This window comes from Odocoileus virginianus, chromosome 8, assembly GCF_023699985.2.
Source record: "Odocoileus virginianus isolate 20LAN1187 ecotype Illinois chromosome 8, Ovbor_1.2, whole genome shotgun sequence".
Classification (NCBI taxonomy): domain Eukaryota; kingdom Metazoa; phylum Chordata; class Mammalia; order Artiodactyla; family Cervidae; genus Odocoileus; species Odocoileus virginianus.
The window spans coordinates 33,419,531-33,445,079 of NC_069681.1; the positions used below are offsets into that span (position 1 = coordinate 33,419,531).

The 25,549-nt window shown below is 37.2% G+C and overlaps 1 protein-coding gene across 1 annotated transcript in view; it reads right to left on the bottom strand.

The window, feature by feature from the left end:
- The window catches only part of PCCA (propionyl-CoA carboxylase subunit alpha), a 337,509-nt gene that overhangs the window by 113,825 nt on the left and 198,135 nt on the right, over nt 1-25,549 (bottom strand). Inside the window, exon 19 of the mRNA XM_020898588.2 lies at nt 9,328-9,430. Within this exon, the coding sequence (XP_020754247.1) occupies nt 9,328-9,430 (103 nt within the window). The remainder of the gene's footprint in view (nt 1-9,327; nt 9,431-25,549) is intronic.

Here is a 25,549-nt window from a genome sequence, read left to right on the forward strand (position 1 = left end):
CCTAAACTGTGTGACTTCGGCTTTAGTATTTCTGAACCTCAGTTTCCAACTCTTCTGTTAACTAGAGCTAATAACATTGACCTTGCAGTTTATTACTATCTCATTTAGAATATAGGTGAAGTGTTTAACAAAGTGCTTGAGACAAGACACAAACTCTATAGAACAGACCAAAGCAATCAGCTGTTTCATGAAGATACCTTTGAATAGGCTAAAATAAGTATCAGAAAACAATATAATTAGAACAAGACAAGAAAATCTCTAACTCTACTATTTATAGAAAATCTTAATAAAGTAAAGAAAGCAAACATTCCCATAATAAAATATAAAAATTATCTATAAAAGATGTCTCTGATTTTTCCACAAGCTTTGCTCTCCCACGCCAACATGTCTCAATGTTTTTCCTCACCTTCTTATACTGTGATTTAGACTCAAGTCCTGGCTTATGCAAAAATAATGTTCTAAATGGTTATTCATTAGTCATCTCAGCCAATGAAAACTTGCATCTTCCCCTACAACGTTCCTTTCCCCCAGGCAGATGACTGCTTTCTTCTTTCTTTCTCATGGATTTAACTAGTTGAAGGCACCTCCATTAAAGCATTTATCGCTGTATCTCAATCACTTTCAAGCCTCCTTTACTGTAAGTAAGACTGCTTACCTGGCTATCTCTGAGGGAAACTGCCACGAGTTCATCTTTTCCTTCCCAACACAATACCATGTTCATATTAGCAATTTTTCGCTGCTTCCTTGGAATGAATTTCTAGAGGCAGAATTAGTAGGCTGAAGAATATCAATGTTACCAAATTGTTTTGTAGACAGGGTAAATAAATACATACTCCTATTTGTCTTTTAGTTGCTGACATCTAGCCCGGGAACTATTATTTGGAAAAATTATTACATGAAATATTATTTGAAAGGTAAACTACATCTACCACAGTAACAAAGATATAAATAAGTCTGCTCCTGCTGCTGCTAAGTCACTCCAGAAGTGTCCGACTCTGTGCAACCCCATAGACATCAGCCCACCAGGCTCCGCTGTTCCTGGGATTCTCCAGGCAAGAACACTGGAGTGGATTGCCATTTCCTTCTCCAATGCATGAAAGCGAAAAGTGAAAGTCAAGTTGCTCAGTCGTGTCTGACTCCTAGCGACCCCATGGACTGCAGCCCACCAGGCTCCTCCATCCGTGGGACCCTCCAGGCATGAGTACTGGAGTGGGGTGCCATTGCCTTCTCCAATAAGTAAGTCTAAAAATACTTAAATATTCGTGATAAAATACTCATGACAGAACTGAGGTTCTGGATAACCTAGACAGGTAACTTTTTGAGGAAAGACCAGCTTGCTTTCCGAAGTGGCTGCCTCATCTTACACTCTCACCAACAGTGTGTGAGGGTCCCAATTTCTCAACATCTTCAACCCTCCTTGCTATTTCTGACTTGCTTACCACGACCATTCTGGTAGGTGTGCCGTGGCATCTCACTGTGCTTTAGATTTGCATATCCCTGATGACGAAGGATGCTGAACACCTGTGCATTTGCTTACTGACAACTGGATATTTTCTTTCAGAAATGCCTGTTTATGTTCTTTGCCTATTTTTATACTATACTGTCTTTATTATTAAGCTTTATTTTGTCTTTAGTATTAACTGTTCTTTATGTATTTTAAATGCAAATGCTTCGCTGGATATATTATTTGAAAATATTTTTCCCATTCTGTGGTTTGTCCTTTCAATTTCTTGTTAGTACTCTTTGAAGCAACGTTTTAAATTTTGACAAGCATCAAAATAATTTTTTTTGATGCTTGTGCTTTTGGGTCAAATCTAAGAAACCAATGCCACATGCAAGGTCACTAAGATGTACTCCCATGGTTTTCTTCTGAGAGTTTTATTGCTTTATCTCTCATACTTCACATCTTTTATCCATGTGGGATTTTGTTATATTAATTCAATATGAGGTAGGGAGTCAACTTCATTCTTCTTATAAATGGATGCCTCCTTGTTCCAGCACTACTTGTTAAAAAGGTTATTCTTTTCCTACTGAATAACTCTGACCCCTTTGTCACAAATCACTTGACCATACATTCATGGACTTGCTTATGGATTCTCAATTCTATTCTAGTAATCTGTTTCTTTATGAAAATACTACATGGTCTTGATTTAAAGACAATTTTATAATAAGTTTTGAAAGGTGGAAGTGAGTTCTCCAACTACATTCTCTTTTTCACAATTATATGGTCTCTTCTGGATTCTTTACATTTCTATTTGAATGTTAGTATCAGCTTGAATGTCAGTATCAATTTCTGACAAAAATAAAGCTTGGATTCTGATAAAAATTACACTGAATCTGTAGACCAATTTGGAAAGTACTGCCATCCTTATAATGTTAAGTCATTCAATTCATGAACTAAGTCACTTCAATTCATGAATTTTCAATAGCTTGTAGATTTCACAATATAGGTATTGCACTTCTTTTGTTAAATTTACTCCTAAGTATTTTATTTGTTGGATGTTTTTGTTAATAAAATTGTTTTCATAATTTTATTTTTGGAGTGTTCACTGAGAGTAGAAATACTATTGATTTTTATATATTTTGTTTCCTGTACCCCTGCTAAACCTGTTGTATTATTTGTAGCAGTTTCTTAATGGCTTTTGTAGAATTTCTGACATACAACGGTATATAATCTGTAAGTAGAGATTTTTTTATAATATTCAACAATTATAGTTAGTTTGCTGTTCCAGAAATGAATCTCTGCCATTTAACTTTTAGTATAAATTTTATCAATACAAAACTTAACTTGAAATTGGAAGAATGAAAGGACTGTGACCACAATTTAAAACTGTAGCAAAGTTTTATGCCTATCAAAAAGTTAAGTTTTGACCTGTATATAAGAAGTCAAAAAAAAAATCTCATTTAGGAAAATAAACTGAAAAGAGTTTTTTTTAAAAAAAGCAACGTGCTGTTTTTCTTGACCTTAATATTTAATGTTAGATTTTTCTTATAACCAATAACATAAAAATTACATTGATAAGACAAAACTCAGTAAGTCTAAGGATTCTGATGATTCTTAAGAAGCATCTCACAAGGTCCGCAGAAAATCTCCTATCAGTCATTCACTGTAACAGAGAATCTCTAACTCAAGAGGATCACTACAGGTTCTTCCAGTTTATTAGTGCTGCGTGTGCTCAGCTGGGTCCCACTCTTCGCAACCCCATGGACTGTAGTCTGCCAGGTTCCTTTATCCAGGGAATTTTCCAGGCAAGAACACTGGAGTGTTCTTGCCATTTCCTGCACCAGGGGATCTTCCTAACCCAGGAATCAAATCCATGTCTTTTGCATCTCCTGCACTGGCAGGTGGATTCTTTACCACTGAGCCACCCGGGGAACAGTTTATTAGTAGTTAACGTGAAATACTGAGCAAAAAAGATTTTTCAGAGCATGTACAGTATTCATTTTTACATCCTTGGGAAGCCCAAATTCCCAAACTAATTTTCATCATGTCAAGAGTTACTCTGACATTTTTCTTCAACATGAATTAAGTCCATTATCTTTAACATAAACAAATGAATGTTTTCCAGTTTTGTGCTATGCAGAATAAAAGAGAAATGGGAAACATCCCGGGAATCCAAAAGGCAGTCATGAAAATACTATAAACGAGATTTGTTTTTAGTCTATCACCTTAAACTAAATAATATCTCAGCCTTGTACATATCAGGTTCTTAATGCTGCTATTCATTTTTACATATATTCAGCATTAGAATAAAAACCTAAAATACATAAAATATCTTTTACTGATTTTTCACTGCTTGCTTTATTTCCCCAAATTTTCATCCTCCCTACTGAAAAAACTTTCAGTAAAACACTAATTTGCAATGGTCTATATCAAATTTGTAATGAAGTCTGATAAAATGTGTCAGAATTTTCTTCCATTTAAAGGTTAAATAATATTTCATTTTATGTATGTATTTTGCTTATCCATTCACTTGTCACTGGACCCTTGGGTTGGTTCCACTTCTTGGCTATTGTGACTAAGACTGCTAAACATGAGGGTGCGAGTATCTTTTCAAGATCCTGCTTTCAACTGTCTGGAATAAACACCTAGCAGTGGAATTGCCAGATCATATCAACTTTTAACTTTTTACATAAACCACAGTACTGTTTTCCACAGCAGCTGCATAAATGGTGCACAAGGGTTCCAATTTCATTCATACTCGCCAACACTTACTATTTTCCGGAGCTTTGTTTGATAGTAGCCATCCTAACTGCTATGAATTGGCCTCCAATTATAGTTTTGATTTGTGATTCCTTGATGATTAGTGATGTCAAGCATCTTTTCACATGTTTTATCAGTCATCTGTGTATCTTCTTTAAAGAAATGTCTGTTCAAGTTCATTGCCCATTTTTATTTATTTCACTTTATTTTTGGTAATAATTTACATTTTTATTGTAGTACTTTTAGCACTACTAATAACCAACATTTAATTTGTTCTGGACAATATTTCAAGCTCTTCAGATATATCATTTCACTCTATCCAATTAAAAGACATTATACTTTATCTCCATTTGACAGATGAGGAAACTGAAATTTACAGGAATTAATTTCCTAAGAGCAGACAGCTCTTCTTAACACAAAAACACAGGGTCCAAATCACTCCATTATACTGCCTGCTAATTGTCTCTTTCTTAATAATTCTTTTATTTATCTACTAAAGTAGATATTTTAACTTTGTAGTAAGTCCTTTGCCCACGTTTAAAACAGGTTGCTTCTGCTGCTGAGTTAGTTTATATATTCTGAGTAATATGCAAATATATCCTGCATATGCAAGCATTTTCCCTCATTCCGTGCACTGCCTTTTCACTCACTGATTTTGATGCACAAAAGTTATAAATGTTGATGCAGTCTAACTTATATAATCTTCGTTGCCTGTGCTTTTGATGTCATAACCAAAAAATCATCAAGTCCAATGTAACTATTTTCTTCTAAGAGTTTTATAGCTCTTTTTCATTTAGGTCTGTAATACACTTTGAACTCCTTTTGCATAAGGAGTAAGGTTAAGGGTCCAATTTCATTCTTTTGCATGTGGATAACCAATTTTCTCAGTACTATTTGTTGAAAAGACTGTCCTTTCCTTATGGAATGGTCTTAGCACTCCTGTCAAAAATGACTTGATTACTTATCCACAGGTTTATTTCTGGGCTCTCCATTCTCTTGGTCTGTGTGTCTGTCTTACTGGTGTTCATGCTGTTTTGATTACTGTAGTTTTAAAATAAAATTTGATATCAGGAAGTGTGTGAGTTCTCCAACTTTGTTCTTCTTTTTCAACGTTGTTTTAACTATTGGAGGATCCCTGAGATTTCATGTGAATGTTTGGATTTTTTTTCTATTTCTGCAAAAATTCTGTTGGGATTTTGATAGGGATGACACTGAATCCACATGCTTTGAGTATACTGACATTATAGCATACATTAAGTCTTCAAATCCATGAACATGAGATGGCTTTACATTTATTTCTGTCCTCTTTTAATTTATTTCAGCAACATTTTATATTTTCCAGTGTGCAAGTCTTTGTCCTCTATGTTTAAGTTTATTCCTAAGTATCTTACTCTTTTTGATGCTATTGTAAATGGAATTGTTTTTGCCCTGCATATTTTAAAATCTTACATAAACGGTATCATTAAGTATTGAAATTTATTTTTTCACATCTTTCTTTTTCATCATTATTACGGAACATTAAATATTTCATTATTATTATGGCACACTGAACCTGTAACCACATGTACAAGAAAGACACAGGGCGCCTTCACGACAGATGTCGTCTCCAGAGAGAGACAGCGCAGAATGGGGTGATGTAAAGAAGAGATTTAGCTGTGTCTACTACTTTTTCCTTTTTTTAATAGGATATCTACATAGAGTTTTGTAAATTTGCTATATTTTCCTCATTTGAATATCCTATTTTTTTAATTTAATTAAATAAAAACCTTCAGAAAACATGAACACATTACTGTGAGGAAAACAAATATGGATTACCTCTTGTGTCATTAACCTAGACTGTCACCTCTTGGCTAATTTCCTATTGATGTGGCAGAGCGTGATCTAGAAAAACAGGTAAATGGTCACAGGTCTCCCTTCTGAGACTCTAGAAGCAGGAGTTCCCCCCTATTAAAATGTAATACCTCAACATCACTCATTATCAGAGAAATGCAAATCAAAACCACAATGAGGTACCATTACACACCAGTCGGAATGGCTGCTATCCAAAAGTCTACAAGCAATAAATGCTGGAGAGGGTGTGGAGAAAAGGGAACCCTCTTAACACTGTTGGTGGGAATGCAAACTAATACAGCCTCTATGGAGAACAGTGTGGAGATTCCTTAAGAAACTGGAAATAGAACTGCCATATGACCCAGCAATCCCACTCCTGGGCATACACACCAAGGAAACCAGATCTGAAAGAGACACGTGCACCCCAATGTTCATCGCAGCACTGTTTATAACAGCCAGGACATGGAAGCAACCTAGATGCCCATCAGCAGATGAATGGATAAGGAAGCTGTGGTACATATACACCATGGAATATTACTCGGCCATTAAAAAGAATTCATTTGAATCAGTTCTAATGAGATGGATGAAACTGGAGCCCATTATACAGAGTGAAGTAAGCCAGAAAGATAAAGACCATTACAGTATACTAACACATATGGGAATTTAGAAAGATGGTAACGATAACCCCATATGCAAAACAGAAAAAGAGACACAGATGTACAAAACAGACTTTTGGACTCTGTGGGAGAAGGCGAGGGTGGGATGTTTCAAGAGAACAGCATCGAAACATGTATATTATTTAGGGTGAAACAGATCACCAGCCCAGGTTGGATGCATGAGACAAGTGCTCAGACCTGGTGCACTGGGATGACCCAGAGGGATCGGGTGGAGAGGGAGGTGGGAGGGGGGATCAGGATGGGGAATACATGTAAATCCATGGCTGATTCATGTCAATGTATGGCAAAAACCACTACAATATTGTAAAGTAATTAGCCTCCAACTAATAAAAATAAATGAAAAAAAAATCTAATACCAATGAAAGCCTTTACTTACTGCACACTATTCAACTTTTCTCCTTTCATAACACTGATCCTAAATGAAGTTCAGTCATGGTCAGGAAAAAGGGATATACTATCACAAATACTCAATTTCTATTATGCCTGATGCTTCGCTAAGCCAATACATACAGGAAGTAGTTTTTGATACTATATATCAAGGTGGATATTTTCCAGGGAAATTCTTAATGTATTAATTTTGATGGGTTTTTTTTTAAACACATCATGAGTTGAAAAGTAAAACAGGGTGATTCTACAACAAAAACTCAAAAGATGTCACTTGAACTGTGCCAATGATCTCTAGCTTTCCAACATGGAATCTGAAACAAGCACAAAGAAATAACAACTCTTAGAGATAAGCTGGGCAGTTTTCTTATTAAGGCAAGGCACTGCTTAGAACACTGTATTAGATTAACAGTAACACTCCAGTGGTGACTCAGTACAGAACTGAAAATTATGCTAAAGTCTACCTTTTTGCAAAGCTAACCTTCCCCTAGGAAAATACTATATTACATTATCTTTTACTATCCAACACATGTAATTTGCTACTCAATTTGATGCATAGTTAAGCATCCACTTACAAAGCTATTTTTCAAATGATCATATAGAAAGGAGAAATATAAAGAATCATGTAAGTTCACCACAAAATATATCATAAGAACATGGTTTAACTCCATCACAGTTTTTGTTTTAGGACAGTTGAGTGAAATATCTTTTAGTAACAAATGCTTTAGCAATCTGGCATATAGATGAAGCACAAAATTTAAAGACAAGCAAGAATACTAACACAACACTGCAAAATAATTATACTCCAATAAAAAAAAAAGAAAAATAAAGACAACCAAGGAGACCAACCTTAATTCAGGAATTAATCTCATTTACTTGTGACTATCACATAAAAATGTCACCTTCTCCAGTTATCTAGTACACAACAGGCACACAATAAGTATTTGCTGATTAAATGAATTCTCATTAATTCTTACTTGAAGTATCTTTCCACCTGGGATAAGAATCTATCATATATCTCAAGCATCTCCAAGTAAATCAATGAAATTACATTATTTTGATTTTCATATCCAGTTTAAATTTTTTGATGAAAAGTCATTTCCTGCCCCCACCCTCCTCGACCTGGTAAAATGACATCTCAGTGCAACTTAGCCATGAGAAGAGAAATGTAGGTTAATATTCATTATGTGCATGCATGCTAAGTCATTTCAGTCAAGTCCAACTCTCTGTGACCCTATGGACTGCCACCCACCAGGCTCCTCTGTCCGTGGACTTCTCCAGGCAAGACTACTTCAGTGGGTTGCCATGCTCTCCTCCAGGGACCTTCCTGACGCAAGGCCTGAACCCGCATCTCTTATGTCTAACCTGCATTGGTAGGCAGGTTCTTTACCACTAGCACCACCTGGGAAGCCCAATATTCACTATACTAACATATATAATATATATAATCAACATAAAATACTCATTATACTAACTATGTAACTACATAGCAGCTTCTGTGGGTTCATGCTGAAAGTTAAAAAGGACCCAAGTTAAAACAGTTACTCCTGGGAATTCCCTGGTGGTCCAGGGGTTAGGACTTAGCACTTTCACTGCCAGGGCCCAGATTCAATCCACGGTCAGGGAACTAACATCCCATAAGCCATGTGGCCTAAATAAATAAATAATAAAATAGTAACTCTTAAAGGTATTTTTCTGGCAATTTTAAATCACAGGATTTAAACATGTCATTCATACCATAATATAAACCTTACTGCTAAAGGAGTTCTCTCATGGGTATGATTCAAGGGGTGTAAGTCTTCTAAACGAAAAGAATGTCACTGTAAGATAAATTCACCATCAAGAATGTCCAACCACATGAAATCTCAAGAAAATGTTACATGAGGCTTGAAGTTACTTGTCTTAAAAGAAACAAAGCTATCATATAATTGGAATTATCATTAAAGATGCTCTTCTCTATAACAAAGGTGGAAGTATTCCTTCTCAATATCAAGAGAGAAATGAATCAGGTTAATAGGAAGTGGATTTAGAATGTGGCTAAGTCTGGGAGTACATTTCCTCATTAACATAAGAGACAAAAATTTCATTTCCATTCAGCTTCCTAAAGAAGATGAAAACAGAAACATCTATGTTGTAGATGCAAAAGATGAGACTCATGGAATGTGCTAAAATTGTTTTAAATATTCATAGATAAGTTTCAAGATAGTCAAAAATAAAAAAAGTAAAACTCACAGAGAATGTTGGCCAACTGCTGGATGCCACGACAGTATGAATTCCGTCATGCAGTTTCACTGAGAGCTCCCAGCTAGCCACTTGTGGTTTTACAATAGGCACTCTGAAGTCGAAAGAAAAGATAGAGTTAATGATTTTATATTATTCTCTCTAAGTAAACTGATTTTCCTTTGACATTAAGTGTGCAGAGTAAAAAACTTTACAGAGTAAAAAAAAAATAAAAACACTGTATTTCAGAACATTTCAAAAGGTTCTATTCTTGGGAAAAAGCTTTACAATACAAATTAGAGAGATGAAAAGCAAAAAACAGCACACACAAACACTCCAAAGACAACAATGGTCATTCTGGGGAAACTGTGGTACCATCAACTATTCTATGAATCTGAGTCGACTAATTTTTACATTCTTCAAAATTTAACCTTCTTTAAGCATTATTTTCTTTTCAGTGTTATGTTACTTTTCAAGACTATTTTTAAAACCTGATAATACTAATCTTTTCCTTTCTCCAGCTTGAGTTAAATTTGTATGCAGAATATATATGCATGTATATAATTTGCTGAGTTTGGACATATTCATTCACTCATGCTATCTCACCACAATCAAGGTAATAAAACACAGCTATCATTTCCAAAAGTTGCCTTCTGTCCATCCGTTTTGTTTCAGTTTTTTGTTTGTTTGTTTGTCTGGGTGAGAAAACAACATCAATGATGCTAGTCTTAGCACACAGGTCTTTTCTTGTGATGATCAATGGTACACACTCCAGAAAAATTGGGACAAGCAGTCTAAGACAAACAAACATTTCAGAATACAAATATTTCTCCCAATTTTTTAAGCTAACGAAATTTTAATGATTTCTGAATTAACCTCATTTAAGTAAGGCATATTTACATTATTTATATTGACTAAGCACTAAGCATGTAGTATCCAGACTCTGCCTTAAGTCTTAGTTCTAAAAATATGTTGCAGGCCAACACTTTAACAGCCTCTGAATTTCAAAGGAGTTTCTGTGTAGTCAATTAAAAAAAAAAGCCACAAAAACTGTGACTAGAATCAAATCATCTCTAGTCATGATGTCCAACAGAGGATGATTAATAATTTAGGTGAATATTTGTATTCAGCACACTCTTGACTGAATTATTTTTTGGAAATGAAGGAAATGTTTTTAACACTACACAGATGAAAGTTAAAGAAAAGGTTTTTTAAAAATGCATCAACAAGTCAAGAATAATGCCCACTGTAGGCCTGGAATACTATTTTTTGGCCATTTGAAGAGGGCTGTTTCAGAGGACAGAGCTTCCCGCATGAGAGCTGAAAGAAGCAAGGGAGCACAGCGAGCAGGAGAGAGAAGGTGCGCGGCGGCCAGGAGCAGCCGGGGCAGGAGCAGGCGGGGCAGGAGCAGGAGGGGCCAGGAGCAGCCGGGGGCAGGAGCAGCCGGGGCCAGGAGCAGCTGGGGCCAGGAGCAACCGGGGCCAGGAGCAGGAGAGAGAAGGTGCGCGGTGGCCAGGAGCAGCCGGGGCAGGAGCAGCCGGGCCAGGAGCAGCCGGGGGCAGGAGCAGGAGGGGCCAGGAGCAGGAGGGGCCAGGAGCAGGAGGGGCCAGGAGCAGCCGGGGGCAGGAGCAGGAGGAGGGGACTCTGCTTGGACCCTGCTGGCATCGTTTCCATCGGGCACTTGTTTATGCCCGTCTCATTCCCTGGCCTGTGAGCTCCTAGAAGCCCAAGATCATGCCTGACTTTTCTATCCCCAAACCCCAGTGCAGGCTGGGGCAGGAAGGCCGAGGGTGGAGGTGAGCAAGGATCAGAGGAGTACCCACTAGGTGCCAAGTCCCTCACAGGCAAGGCCCGTCTCCCCAGGGACACAGCACGCACTGCCGAAGGAGACTGAGCCTCGAGCTCCCAGGCTCCACTTAGCTGCCTGCACCTACAGGGGTGACCTCAGGATGCTCACCTGACTCACCTTCAAATGAGGTCAACATCTCCCTCCATCCCCCCTACCAAGGAGTATCGTAATGACAGCTTACTGTGTGACCTGGCTTTCTAGAATCTGCTCTCTGCCATAATTGGATCACTCTCCTGCTCAGGACTGTTGTGTGGTTTTCTACTTTACATCAGGATAAACTTCAACAGAGCTAGTGGTAGCCCACCTGCCAATGCAGGAGATTCAAGACACATGGGTTCGACCCCTTGATCGGGAAGATCCACTGGAGGAGGGCATGGCAACCCACTCTACTATTCTTTCCTGGATAAACCCATGGATGGAGGAGCCTGGAGGGCTACAGTCCCTTGGGGTGCAAAGAGCTGGACATGACTGAAACAACTTAACACACACACGCAAATCTTCATCACCCAACATATCATCCAAGTTCCTTAAAATAAAAGGCGGCCCCACTCTTTGTATTTATTTCTGACTATTCCCTGACTTGGATATCTGACTGGGGCAAGGCCTTAAATTTCTTCACAAAACAAACTAAACTAAGCTGACATGAGCAGGAGAGCTAAGCACAGTGGTTACAAACTCTGGATCCGGTGACACGGGAAGGCAGAAGAAAACCCAGCTCTGTCATTAATCAGCTGTGACCTCGAGAAGAGTCTGTTTCCTTATGTATAAAATTAAGACAGTAATAGTGTCTGGCCCACAGTGTGTTGAGGATAAAATTAAATAATGCAGGCAAGTGTTCATTTTCTTAATGAGTCCCCCCTCTAGGCCTATGGAGAAGGAAATGGCAACCCACTCCAGTCATCTTGCCTGGAGAATCCCCATGGGCAGAGGAGCCTGGTGGGCTGCAGTCCATGGGGTCGCAGAGAGTCGGACGCAACTGAGTATGCACACACTAGGCCTATACTATTTTCCCCCATAACTGAAATCTCCTTAATGAAACTTTAGATTCCTTGTCTTGGCTTCTCAAACTAACAGATTTTTCAAAAAGAGATATTTACTTTCCTCATAAACTGTTCCCTAATTATAGTATAAACCCCAGTGGTCTCTCTTCTCAACCCATCAGTTCAGTTCAGTGGCTCAGTCATGTCCGACTCTCTGCAACCCCATGGACTGCAGCACGCCAGGCCTCCCTGTCCATCACCACCTCCCGGAGCTTTCTCAAAGTCACGTCCATCGCATCGGTGATGCCATCCAACCATCTCATCCGCTGTCATCCCCTTCTCCTCCTGCCTTCAATCCTTCCCAGCCTCAGGGTCTTTTCCAGTGAGTTGGTTCTTGGCATCAGGTGGCCAAAGTATTTTTTATGCTTAAAATTTTTCACAATGCAGAGGCCAATAACTCTTCCCAGTAAATGTTGAGCCTCTGTTTCCAGAGGCATCTTGGGAAGCTGCTGATCCTGGAATCCTGTTTGAGAGCGGGACACGTTTTCCCATGGAAAGCGACCTCACAGATGGTGGCGAGACATCGCTGCTGCTCTTTGGAACCTAACTGCTATTTGCTTTTCTGTTGTTTTCTTTGGATCCACGTCTGTTTCATACATGTTGGAACCTGCCCCAGGAGGACCTGCAGAGCGTGCAGAGGCTCTTTCGAGTTAAAAGGCTGAGGGTCTAATCTCAGCACGCTCATCCTACTAGCACCGTTACCAGGGAACTCATTCAATCCTTTGGAGCCAAAACTTCCACGCTTTAAAATAAGGATCAGAGCAGGAACAGTGAGGTGACACGGGGGGCTGCTGCTGCTGCTGCTGCTGAGCTTACACAGGGCGCCGGAAGCAGCACTTTTCTTTTTTTTTTTTTTTTTTTTAAACTTAAGTCTTTATTGAATTTGTTACAATATTGCTTATGTTGTTTATGTCCTGATTTCTTGGCCACGGGGCATGTGGGATCTTTGCTCCCCGATCAGGGATTGAACCTGCACCCTCTGCATTGGAAGGCAAAGTGTTAACCACTGGACCAGCAGGGAAGTCCCAGAAGCAGTACTTTTCTAACGGGCAGCGGGAAGCAGCACTTTTCTAACAATGTAGCAAAGAGGCTCCTCTGCGAAAGCAAGACCTTGAGATACCAAGAACACAGGGTCAAAGAGTGGAATCTCTTTACAGGAGTTCACTCTTCTACAAACAAAACTTGTTAAGATTCCTTCTGGTTCTGAGTAAGTTTGAAAGTAGTTCTGTTTTGGTTTCAAATAAAATGGATGGGATTGGGGGCATACAGGCCCAATATAAACACCAATAAGTTCTGCAATAGAAATAAGCTGCAACACTGTTTATAATAGCCAGGACATGGAAGCAACCCAGATGCCCATCAGCAGACGAATGGATGAGGAAGCTGTAGTACATATACACCATGGAATATTACTCAGCCATTAAAAAGAATTCATTTGAATCAGTTCTAATGAGATGGATGAAACTGGAGCCCATTATACAGAGCGAAGTAAGCCAGAAAGATAAAGACCATTACAGTATACTAACACATATATATGGACTTTAGAAAGATGGTAACGATAACCCTATATGCAAAACAGAAAAAGAGACTCAGATGTATAGAACAGACTTGTGGACTCTGGGAGAAGGCGAGGGTGGGATGTTTCAAGAGAACAGCATTGAAACATGTATATTATCTAGGGTGAAACAGATCACCAGCCCAGTTTGGGTACATGAGACAAGTGCTCGGGCCTGGTGCACTGGGAAGACCCAGAGGGATCGGGTGGAGAGGGAGGTGGGAGGGGGGACTGGGATGGGGAATACATGTAAATCCATGGCTAATTCATTTCAATGTATAACAAAAACTACTGTAATGATGTAAGGTAATTAGCCTCCAACTAATAAAAATAAAATAAAATAAAATAAAATAAAATAAAATAAAATAAAAGAAATAAGCTGCAACTATAAAGATAGTAATACATACCAACCTGAAAGCATATGTGCTCTATCTCTGCAAAATTATTGAAGCCACATTAACAATAATTACTTCAAAATACTGATATTAACTCCACCAGCAAAAACATGCTCATAATGGTAATAATCACTGAAAGTTATATTTTAAATTTTAGAAAAAAAATTCTATTTCTTCATGAAATCCAAAACAGTCTCAAAGAGGACTTTATGAACAATTCTCTGAAAAGGGGGAGCAAGGCAGAGTCTTGGAGCTTTACTCAAGTCATCACAATAATGACACTCAGAAAACAGTCTCCTTTCCTGATGTATGTGTCTAGTGAAAGAGACTGCCATTTGATCAAAAATTTCATCTGGGCGACTTATTAGGTAACTGGAAAGCTGGTATCATTTAAGCTACTACTTCAAAAACAAACATACGAAACAGTAAAAAGGAATTCATATAAACAGCCACTCACAAAGCAAATCAAATAACAGCTCTTACCCAGACCTGTCCACTTTGATTCTCATCTGCTAGTAAGAATGCATATGCTCAATAAAACTAAATTATCTTATATTTTATGTTAAAGGCTGTCAGCTGACTGTCACGACTGTTAATGGTAACACATTTAAATGTACTGGAATATTTTTTACTCAAAAAGGTGCAAGCAATACTAAGTCAAGCATGTTAGCACTGCACGTCATTTGTTACAGCAGGTTTTGTGTAAACATAATGAGCAGCATCTTTTGTTATCAAGGATCATAAGCATCTCAAAACCATACTATCACACACTCAAAAACGCTGGTTTGCCATTGTGCCATTACCTATTTAGGACTGAAACACTGAGTTAAAACAATGTTAGTGCTCAAAGAATCATTACGCGACCCTTCATCATAACTTTCACAGTGGGTGGTCTGTAAAATGATCAAGAATAATATGTGGCATTCCGCGGCCGAGGAGGTCAGCTTCTGCATACAAGTCTTTGCAGGAAGAAAAAGGCCTTCAGAAAAGTGGGCCATTCATCTGCACCAAGTTCAGAGAATTTCCAGCACGGTGAAAAGATATGTTATGCAAGCACATAGATGTATTCAGTGGGGGTAGACAGAACCAGTTACAGGAGACTACAAAGGAGCCCTCCCATGGCTCATGAATAAGTCGAGGAAATGATCAGAAAAAAAAAAGGAGAGAGATGTTTAGACAGATGGCCCACTTAAAATGCCTGAGACAGGGCATAAGCAATTTTAATGAAACTTTAGATCTAGCATATGAATTGTGTCTTATTTCCTCTGGGGCGGGGGGGGGGGGGGGGTGTTAAAAAAAAAAAGAAAGAAAGAAAAACCGAAGAAGACAAAAATTCAACAATTTGCTGAAAAACCCACTTTTAGCAAGTTGGGATGGAGGAAGAGTCACAAATAAAAGTTATATTAGTGTGATAAATTCACATAAAATTCTTCACAGAGCCATCAGCCATCAAAATGAATATGAAAAAGCACAGAATGAACAGATTAAAAGAATTTTAAACAGAAGTCTACTGCCAAACCAAACAAAAATCTAAGCCTTATTATGTGAGAACTTACAACACTCCAACATTAAAGTTCATCACTGCAGAAGAAAGATAAAAGCAGCATTTTCAGAGAACCTCTTCAAAGCTAGAACTTGTCATAGTGGAGGAACAGAACTCTGCCTGTATGCAATTTAAAATGTGTACATGAGAATATAGGAGACTGTAGAGAAGAACGTGTATCACAAAATCGTCTAGAAGGAGTTAGGGAATATCCCCAAGCCTAGTTGCATTAGCAATACAAATAATTACACAAATGACACCTGAATCTAGAAATGAACTGCATTACTTATAATCTTACGTATATTTTAATATCATACAAACTCTATTTCTTTCTTCCACCAATAAGGCTTTATGGCTCTGTCTGAACTCTGGGTACAACTAGTGGCGAAAGACAATGCTGGTAGTGTACAGCCATCACGGCGGCAGGTCCCAGTGACTGATCACTACAGGACCTGGGCCTCTATGGTGGCTCAGTGAAAAAGAATCCACCTGCCAATACAGGAGACCTGGGGGTAGATCTCTGACCTGGGAAGATCCCACAGGCCATGAAGCGGCTAAGTCCGTGGGCCACAACTATTGAGCCTGGGCTCCAGAGCCCGGGAGCTGCAACTACTGAGCCCATATCCCTCAACTACTGAAGCCCATGTGTCCTAGAGCCTGTGCTCTGAAGCCAGAGAACCCCCTGGAATGAGAAGTCTATGCACTGCAACTAGAGAGTAGCCCCCACGTGCCACAACTAGAGAAAAAGCCCCAGCAGCAACAAAGACCCACCCAGCAGAGTCAGAAAAGAACCCAGTGAATAAAATTATTTTTTTTTTAAGTTACATGACCTTTACAAGTTACTATACTTCTTGTGCATCAGTTTCCCTATCAGTAAGACAAAAATAGTAAGACTCCTTAATTCACATGTTGATTAAATGAGATAAAAGGTATAAAACGATTAGACAGGTGCTTGGCACATTAAAGGCTAATTAAGAGACACTATCAACATTATCATGATTTCTTTGGTGCAGTAACATGTGAAATCCTCCTCTATTGTTTCAACAACCTGCTATTCAATACTATACAATTTAAATACAGTGGAATTAAAAACTCTTAAGTTCCATCATTTATCTTTCCAATAAATCTGCCCCTTCCCAGCAACAGTTCAACTATAAAGCTTCCCATAAACTTCAAAAAATATGTACTCTTGTGTGTGGTTTCTACCCAATATAATGTTTCTGAGGTTCATTCACATTGAATCGTTCACTCTTTTTTGACCGCTGAGTAGTACTCTGTTGTATATGAGCATACTAAATGAGTTCACCCTTTTATTGATGGGTCTTTGTGTTGTTTCCAGTTTGGGGCTCTCATGAATAAAGCTGCTATAAATATTCCTTGTACAAGTATTTTTTGAAGACTTATGTTTTCATTTCTTATCAGTAAATATATCTTAAGAGTGGAAATTCTATGATAAATCTACATCCAATTTTATTTCTGGACTTCTATTCCACAAACACGTTTATTCCTATGCCAGTACCACACTGTCTTAATTACTATAACCTTGCACTCTGTTTTGAAATCAGGAAGTATGAGTTCCCCGATTTTGTTGTTCTTTTTCAAGACTGTTTCGGTTATGCTGAATCTCTTGCACTTTCATATAAATTTTGGAATGTGATTATTTCTGCAAAAAACACAGCTGGGATTCAATAGTGATGGCATCAAATCTGTATATCATCATTTCATTTTCTGATTCATGAATGTGGGCTGTTTATCCATTTATTTGTCTTTATTTCAACAATTGTTCCGTACAGTTTTCGGTATACAATCTTACACTTCTTTTTTTAAAAAAGTTTGTGCTTAAGTACTGCATTCCTTTTGCTGCTACTGTTCTATTTTTGGTTCATAACACTCCTATTGTATAAAATAAAATGGATATTGACATGCCACTCTTATATTCCACAAACTTGCAAGAGTTATTTATTATTCTAATAGTTTTGTGTGTGTGAACTCCTTAAGATTTTCTATATACAAGATCATGTCACCAAAATTAGAGATGGTTTATTTCTTCCCCATCTCGATACCTTTAATTTTTCATGCTAAACTGCCCAAGCCAGAAACTCCAGGAAAATGCTGAAAAACTAACAACACACACCCATGTCTTATTTCTGACCTTAGAGGAAAACATTCAATTGTGTACCAGTAGATATGATGTTAGCTGTGGATTTTTCATAGATGGCCTTCATTGGGTTCAGGAAGTTCCCTTCTATGCCTAATTGGTTGAGTGTTTTATCATGGAAGGCTGCTTGATTTTTCCAAATGTTTTTTCTGCATTCCTTGAAATAAGTCTGCGGATTCTGCCCTCATTAATATGATTTATTACAGTGAATGATTTTTGGATGTTAAGCCAACTGTGTGTACCTAAGGTAAAACTCACTTGGTTATGGTACATAATCATTTTATATATTCATGAATTTAGTTTGCTAGTATTTTGTTGAGGATTTTTGCATTAATATATGAGGGAGGTTGGTCTTTAGTTGTCTTTTTTTCTAACATCTTTATCTGGTTTTGGTATTATGGTATAATAATACTGGCCTTGGAGAGTAAGTTGAAATTCTATCCTTCTTTTGTATTTTTTGGAAGAGTTTATAAAAGATGAGTATTACTTGATTTCTTTGTAAATACTTCACTGAATTCACCAGTGAAGCCATTATCCCCGGGCTCTTCTTTCTAGGAAATTTTGTGATGACTAGTTCAATCTCTCGCAGGTCTATTCAAATTTTCTATTTTCTCTTAAGTTAGTATTGGTAGCTTGCACCTTTCTACAAATTTCTCCGTTTTATCTAAGTTGGCATGTAATTATTCACATTATTCCCTCATCATGCTTTTAATTTTCGTAAGGTCATTATGTACAATACCTATTTCATCACTAATTTAACGATCTGAGCCTCTCTCTTGGTCAATCTGTCAAAAGGCTTGTCATTTCCACTGATCTTCCTAAGGACCAAATTCTGCTTTTATTGGTCTCTACTGTTTTTCTATTTTCAATTTCATTTATTTCCTCTCTAATCTTTAGTATTTTCTTCTCTCTGCTTGTTTTGGGTTTAGTTTGTTCTCCTTTTCCAGTTTTCCTGAGATGGAAGATGAGGTGACTGATAGAGATCTTCTTTTAACTCATTTTATTTATTTTGCTGCACTGGATCTTAGCTGTGGCATGTGGGATCTAGTTCTTTGACCAGAAATCGAACCCAGGCCTCCTGGCACTGGGAGCACTGAGTCTTAGCCACTGGGCCACCAGGGAAGTTCTGAGATCTTCTTTTTCAACATGTGTTTACTGATCTAAACGTCCCTCTAACCACTAGATGCATTTCACAATAAGACTTTTAGTGTTCTGATCTTGTTTTAATTTCAAAATATTTTTCTAATTTCTTTGTGATTTCTTCTTCATCCCATTTGTTATTTAGGAGTGAATTATTTAATTTCCACAAATTGGTGACTTTCGCAAATTTCCTTTTTTGTTGACTTCTCATTTCATTCAACTGTGTCTGGAGAACATACTTGGTATAACTTCAGTCCCTTTACATGCATCAGGGCATGTCCCATGGCCTGGCATATGAGATGCTTTACCATGGAAAGTGTTACACATGCCCTTGAGAAGCTGCATGTTCTGCTGTTGAATGAATTCTTCTACGTAGATATCTTCTATTATTCTATATAGATATATTAGATTTATTGGGTTTATAGTGTTATACAAGTCTTCTACTTCCTTTTTCATCAAGCCTAGTTCTATCCATTATTGAAAACGGAGTATTCAAATCTCCAACTACTATTGGTGAATTGTTAATTTCTCCTTTCAATTGTTGCAGTTTTGCTTTATATATTTGGGGACTACATTATCAGGTAACATATATGTTCAGAATTGTTATAGCTTTCTCATGGATTGACTGTTCTATCATTATAAAATATCCCTGTCTCCAGTAACAATTTCTGTCTTAAAATTATACTACTATTACAAATAGAGTATGTCGGATAACTCTATCTGTTTACCTTCAGCCTATTGTGTCTTTGTCTCAAAGCATATCTATTTCAGAAAGATTATATTTGATCTTATTTTTTATTCACCATACTAATGTCTGCCCTTGATTGGTGTGCTTACTCCATTTACATTAAATATACTTCTTCATTAAGCAAGATTTACATCTGCCATTTCACTTATTGCTTTCATACCTTCTTGTTCCTCTATTCCTCCATTAGTGTCTTCTTTAAGTAGATGTCTCAGTGCGCCACTTTAGCCCCCTCGATGGTCCATGCACTGGTTTTAAAGCCATCTCAGTGGTTACCTTGGGGATTACAATCTGCACCTTATATTTAAACACTATGGTACGGATTAATGCGAGCCATTCAGTCATGGATGACTCTGAGATCCCATAAACTGCAGCCCGCCAGGCTCCGCTGTCCAAAGGACTCTCCAGGCAAGAATACTGGAGTGGGTAGCCATTCCCTCCTCCAGGGGATCCTCCTGACCCAGGGATGTGTCTCTTGCACTGTAGGTGTGTCTCCTGCATTGCAGGCAGATTCTTTACCATCTGAGCCACCAGGGAAGGCCGGACTAATGCTAACTTAATTGCAAAAGCATACAGAAAATTTGCTGCAATTGATAGCTTTGTTTTCTCTACCATTTTTCTTCTTATTGTCATACAAATTATATTTGTATATATGATATGCCTGTAAACTTGGAATTAAAATTACTGCATTATGTAATTCTTTTAAATATGAGAAAAGGGGAAAAGATATTACTAAAACTAAAAATACATTTATACTTTTATATTTACTGATGTAGTAATCTTTAACCAGTGCTCTTTTTACTTCATATATATTTAAGTTTCTGTTAAATGTACTTTCATTTCACCCTGAAAAACTTCCTTTCATACTTTTTCTTGCATAGGTCTGCTAGCTTTGGTTTCTCTTATTTGTTTCGAATGTCTTAATGTCTCCTTCATGTTTAAAAGTTAGTTTTGCTGGATACAGGATTCTTTGTTGACATTTATTTTTAATTCTTCAGCACCTTATATATACCATCCCATTCTCTTCTGGACAACTTGGTATCTGATGAGGTGGGAGCACGTAATCTTATTGAGGATCTCTTTTACATGATGAGTCCCTTTTCTCATGCTGCTTTTAAGATTCTTTTTGGTTTTTGACAGTTTGACTGTAATGCGTGCAGCTGTTGAGCTTTCTAAGTTTATTCTACCTTGGACTTTGTTAAGCTTATTGAATGTGCAGAGTAATGTTTTTCATCAAATATGAGATGTTTTCAGCCATGATTTCTTTAAACAGTCTTTCTGCTCCTTTATCTTTCTTCTCTGATTCTGGGACTCTCAGCATGCATGCTGGTACATCTCGGTGTCCCAAAGATCTCCAAGGCTCTGGTCATTCTTCAGTTTTCTTTCTGTCCTTCACTTTGGATAATATCAACTGATATATCTTCAAATTTGCATATTGTTTCTTCTGCCACTCAAATCTATTACTGAACTCCCTAGTTCATTTTTCCACCATGAGCACTGTACTTTCATTTCTAGAATTTTTATTGCTTAAAAAAATCATTTCTTTCTTTTAAAAAATATATTTATTTATTTGGCTGTGCCAGGTCTCAACTGTGGCATGCAAACTCTTCGTTGTGGCATGCAGGACCCAGCTTCCTGACCAGAGATCAAACCCAGGCCCCCGGGATTAGCCACTGGACCACTAGGGAAGTATCCATTTCTATTTTTTTATTAATATTTTCTATTATGTGAGATATGGTTGCCATAATTTCCTTTAATTGTTCATACTAGACTTCCTTCAGTCCTTCAAACATATTTTTAATAGGTTATTTAAGGTCATTCTATAGTAAGTACAGTGTTTGGGCCCCTCTTGGGCAGTTTCTACTGAGTTTTTATCCTGTGAATGGGCCATACTTATAAGTTTATCTGAATGTCTTATAACCTTTTATTGAAAATCGGCACATCTGCAAATGAGATTCTCTCCCCTTACCAGGCCAATTTCCCTAAAGTGCAGGAACTATTTTGTTACTACTCTAAGCCCAAGCATCTTATCACAAGGAGTACCATTTGCTATTTTTGGAACAATCTAATAACTCTAATTCTGAAGGTAAAAAATTATCATCATTAAAATACATATTCAGGAATTTACTCTGATGAAAGTTAAGTGACCTCTGTAAAGTAGATGGTCAGGATACTGGTCATCTAAACCAGTGTTATCTAGATTCAGGGTTGTTAGTTACAAATGAACATTCAGAGTATAAAATCAGTCTGACACACCATGAGAAACCAGAAATTCAAAAAAGCACTAAATCATAAAAAGTTTTTTTAAAAGGTGGTTTGAAAGAAAAAAAAAAATAGGCAGTTTAATTCAGAGTTTATCCTATTGACTAATATGAAAACCTCAATGAGTGTAATAATGGAAGATAAAGATATTTTAAATATCTACTATATTAATATCTTTGAAAAAATGCATTCAAACAATATGGGCTTACTAGTTTCTGCCTTTCCTTTTCTTATACATTTCTTTATATTTCTTAGAAAATACCAAATTTTATAAAACTTATTCACAGAATAAATTTTACTGAAACTATTATTGGGATAAAGATGAGAAGCTAGCTCCATAAGTAGAAATTCAAATCTATTCAAATCAAAGTATCAAATCTAAATAAACACAATACATTTTCAATGTCCACTAACTATAATACACAGAAGGAAATTTTTACTGAAAAGTCATGAAATGTCTTCAAAAGACATATTTTTCCAATTTGCACCAATTTCATTACTCTTAAATTTTTACTTAACTAATAAATCTCTCTAAATCACCTTTAAATCTTTTTTTTTGAAACAAGGCTGAACAAGAATATACAAATATTCTTCCATCACCTACAGAAAATTGCCTTACACAGATTGGCTCACTTGGGTTTTTAATAATAATTTTTGTACTATGTAAATTAATCATTTTAAATTTTATTATGAATGTAGTGGTAGTTCCAAAATCAAGGATTTTACTATCCTATAAAACATATCCCGAGTTCAAAGTATTTAAGGGGGGTTAAACAAAATGCAAACATTTAATGCAACATTAAACATGTGAAATAAAAACTTGATTGCCTAAAGAAAGCATGCTATGCTGTTACCCTGGTGACAGGTTAAAAAAGGGATTGTGAGCTGAATAGCTGTATGATATGAAATTAAAATGTTTCACATTGAACAATCCAAAATGAATTGGGAAAGGTTAGAGTAGAGCAGAGAGAAATCAATTCTCCAATGGCAATGGGTGAATGGGAGAGAAGAATGAATAGGATTTGCCAGTGGGGTGCAACAGCTGCCAAATATTCCTGCAGCCAAAGAATCACAATAATACTGATGAAGTGTGCAAGAGCTTTTGGAATCATTGCAGGGAACACAGACATTCTCCTGCAATAATGAGGCTATTCTGTCTTCCATTCAGCTCTTGTAATACAACGAAAAACAAAAAAAGAAATATATTTTAAAATGTAATATTTAACAAAAAACATATAAATATGATATACTGTCCACTTAATATTTTGTGCCTAATTTCATGTAGGTTTCTAAATCATCCAAGACACAACCATATTAAGAAACTGAAAATATAAGAGAGATATCAAAAAGTAAGGCAAGCTTAAAGGATGAAGACTGAATTAACATTTTCTTTCCTCTTGGTGCTTTTGCTTAATTAAAGAGATATTTCCAAAGGCACAGTATAGCTGGGTATGCTTGTGAGCGTATACCCAAAGTACTATTTTTAATTATATAGCTAGTTACCAGACTATCAACTCCCTTGTCATAATGAAGTAGCTTATCTGAGAACATAAATGAAAGAAGTATGATAAAAGTTTTAATTTGTTGTCACGGATGGTGTAAATACATTAATAATTTGATATATCCTTTTAAATTCAGAAATACTTGAAAGAGGCGATATGCAGTGGCCAACAATATTGCTCTTCCTTGGGAATTATTTACACATAGCTACTTTTTTCTGTTTCCTTCCCCAGTTTTATTTCCTTAATTATGGTATTTCAAAACCTTAAACTTTTATTATCTAATTGAAAACTTAATGAGTGAATGAATTACAAATCTAAAATGAGGCAAGGACATTCTTATTTAATAGCAAGAAAAAAACAGATAATTGCATCTGTCAGGTAAAGAACAACAAAAAAATAGACTAAAAAAATTGATTCTCCATTTTATTAGGAAACCAGATGAGGAAAGAAAATACTGTACAAATGTAGACACAATGACTGCAATGCAAATGAAAGTATTTTCCCATTATGCTACTGTGACTAAAAGAGTTAAACTGATGACAGTCTGTATAGCCAGTTAAGATACTTGATACATAGGTTCTACTAAGTAGGAGCTCAAAGTGGTGGTTATACACTGACTCCATACACCCAAAGTAATCCTCTACAAAAGTGAACACTACATTTTCAAAAACCTCTCAGATTGAAGACAGGTTTCATCAGTATTATCACAGGCCAAAGTGAAGGTGTTCCTTTTCCCATGTCTTTAACTTCAGCTCAAATATCAAGAGAAAGAGAGTTTAAGTAAGAGGATCTGCCCCAGATTCAGTTAGATCAGAGCTGAAAAGATTTCAGGAGGACTCATCCAATCCACCACCACCATCTCTCAGAGGAGGAAACTGAAGTCAAAAGTTGAAACATTTTGCACAAAGACTTGCACCACCTTGCTACTCAATAGTGGTGCTGAGACCAAATTTCTGACTCCCAACACCTGACCCAGCGCTGGTCCCACCATACCAAGAGCTGTGACATTTCAGTGCCAGATAAAGGAGCCAAAAGAACCAAAGATGGTACAATTTTCCTAGCCTGAATGACTGAATAGAAGGATTGCCATAAGCAAGTTACATGAAATTCTGGGTACATGTCTACAGAGTTGGACAGACGTAGGCTGCACCATCACACTCTGTACTGCCAGGGACCACCAATAACACATAACCTAATTTATTTCCAGATTTATCAATCCTATCTGAGCAAGATTTTCTATCATATGTTAACTTGTTTAAAGTAATAATTTTGTACAGTAATTTTGAAAAAATCCATTTTTTCAAAAACTACTACAGAGAAATGTAGACAACATAATGGTATGTAAAAATAAAAAACAAAACTTTAAAAGCAGAGTGGTACATTTTCTATAAAATCAAAACAAGACATTAACCACATGTATGTAAATATAGAAACCCTGAAAGTTGCTGGTACTTGCAGGCTCCAATTTCTCTTTTTCCATTTTTTCTTGTTGTTGTTGTTCACTTGCTAAGTCATGTCCAACTCTTTGCGACCCCAGCACACCAAGCTTCCCTGTCCTTCACTATCTCCCTGAGTCTGCTCAAACTCATGTTGATGGAGTCAGTGATGCCATCCAACCATCTCATCCTCTGTTGCCCCCTTCTCCTCTTGCCTTCAACCTTTCCCAGCATCAGGGTCTTTTCCAATGAATCAGTTCTTCCCAGCAAGTGGCCAAAGTATTGGAGTTTCATCTTCAGCATCAGTCCTTCCAATGAATATTCAGGACTGATTTCCTTTAGGATGGACTGGTTGGATTTCCTTGCTGTCCAAGGGACTCTCGAGAGTCTTCTCCATCACCACAGTTCGAAAGCATCAATTCTTCGAAGCTCAGCTGTCTTTATGATCTCACATGTATGGTCTCACAACCACACACAACCACTGGAAAAGCCACAGCTTTGACGAGACGGACCTTGGTCAGCAGAGTGATGGCTCTGTTTCCTTGAACCCCCATCAGTTTACCTTTCTTGAACCCCCATCAGTTTACCTTTAACTACCACTTCCCACGC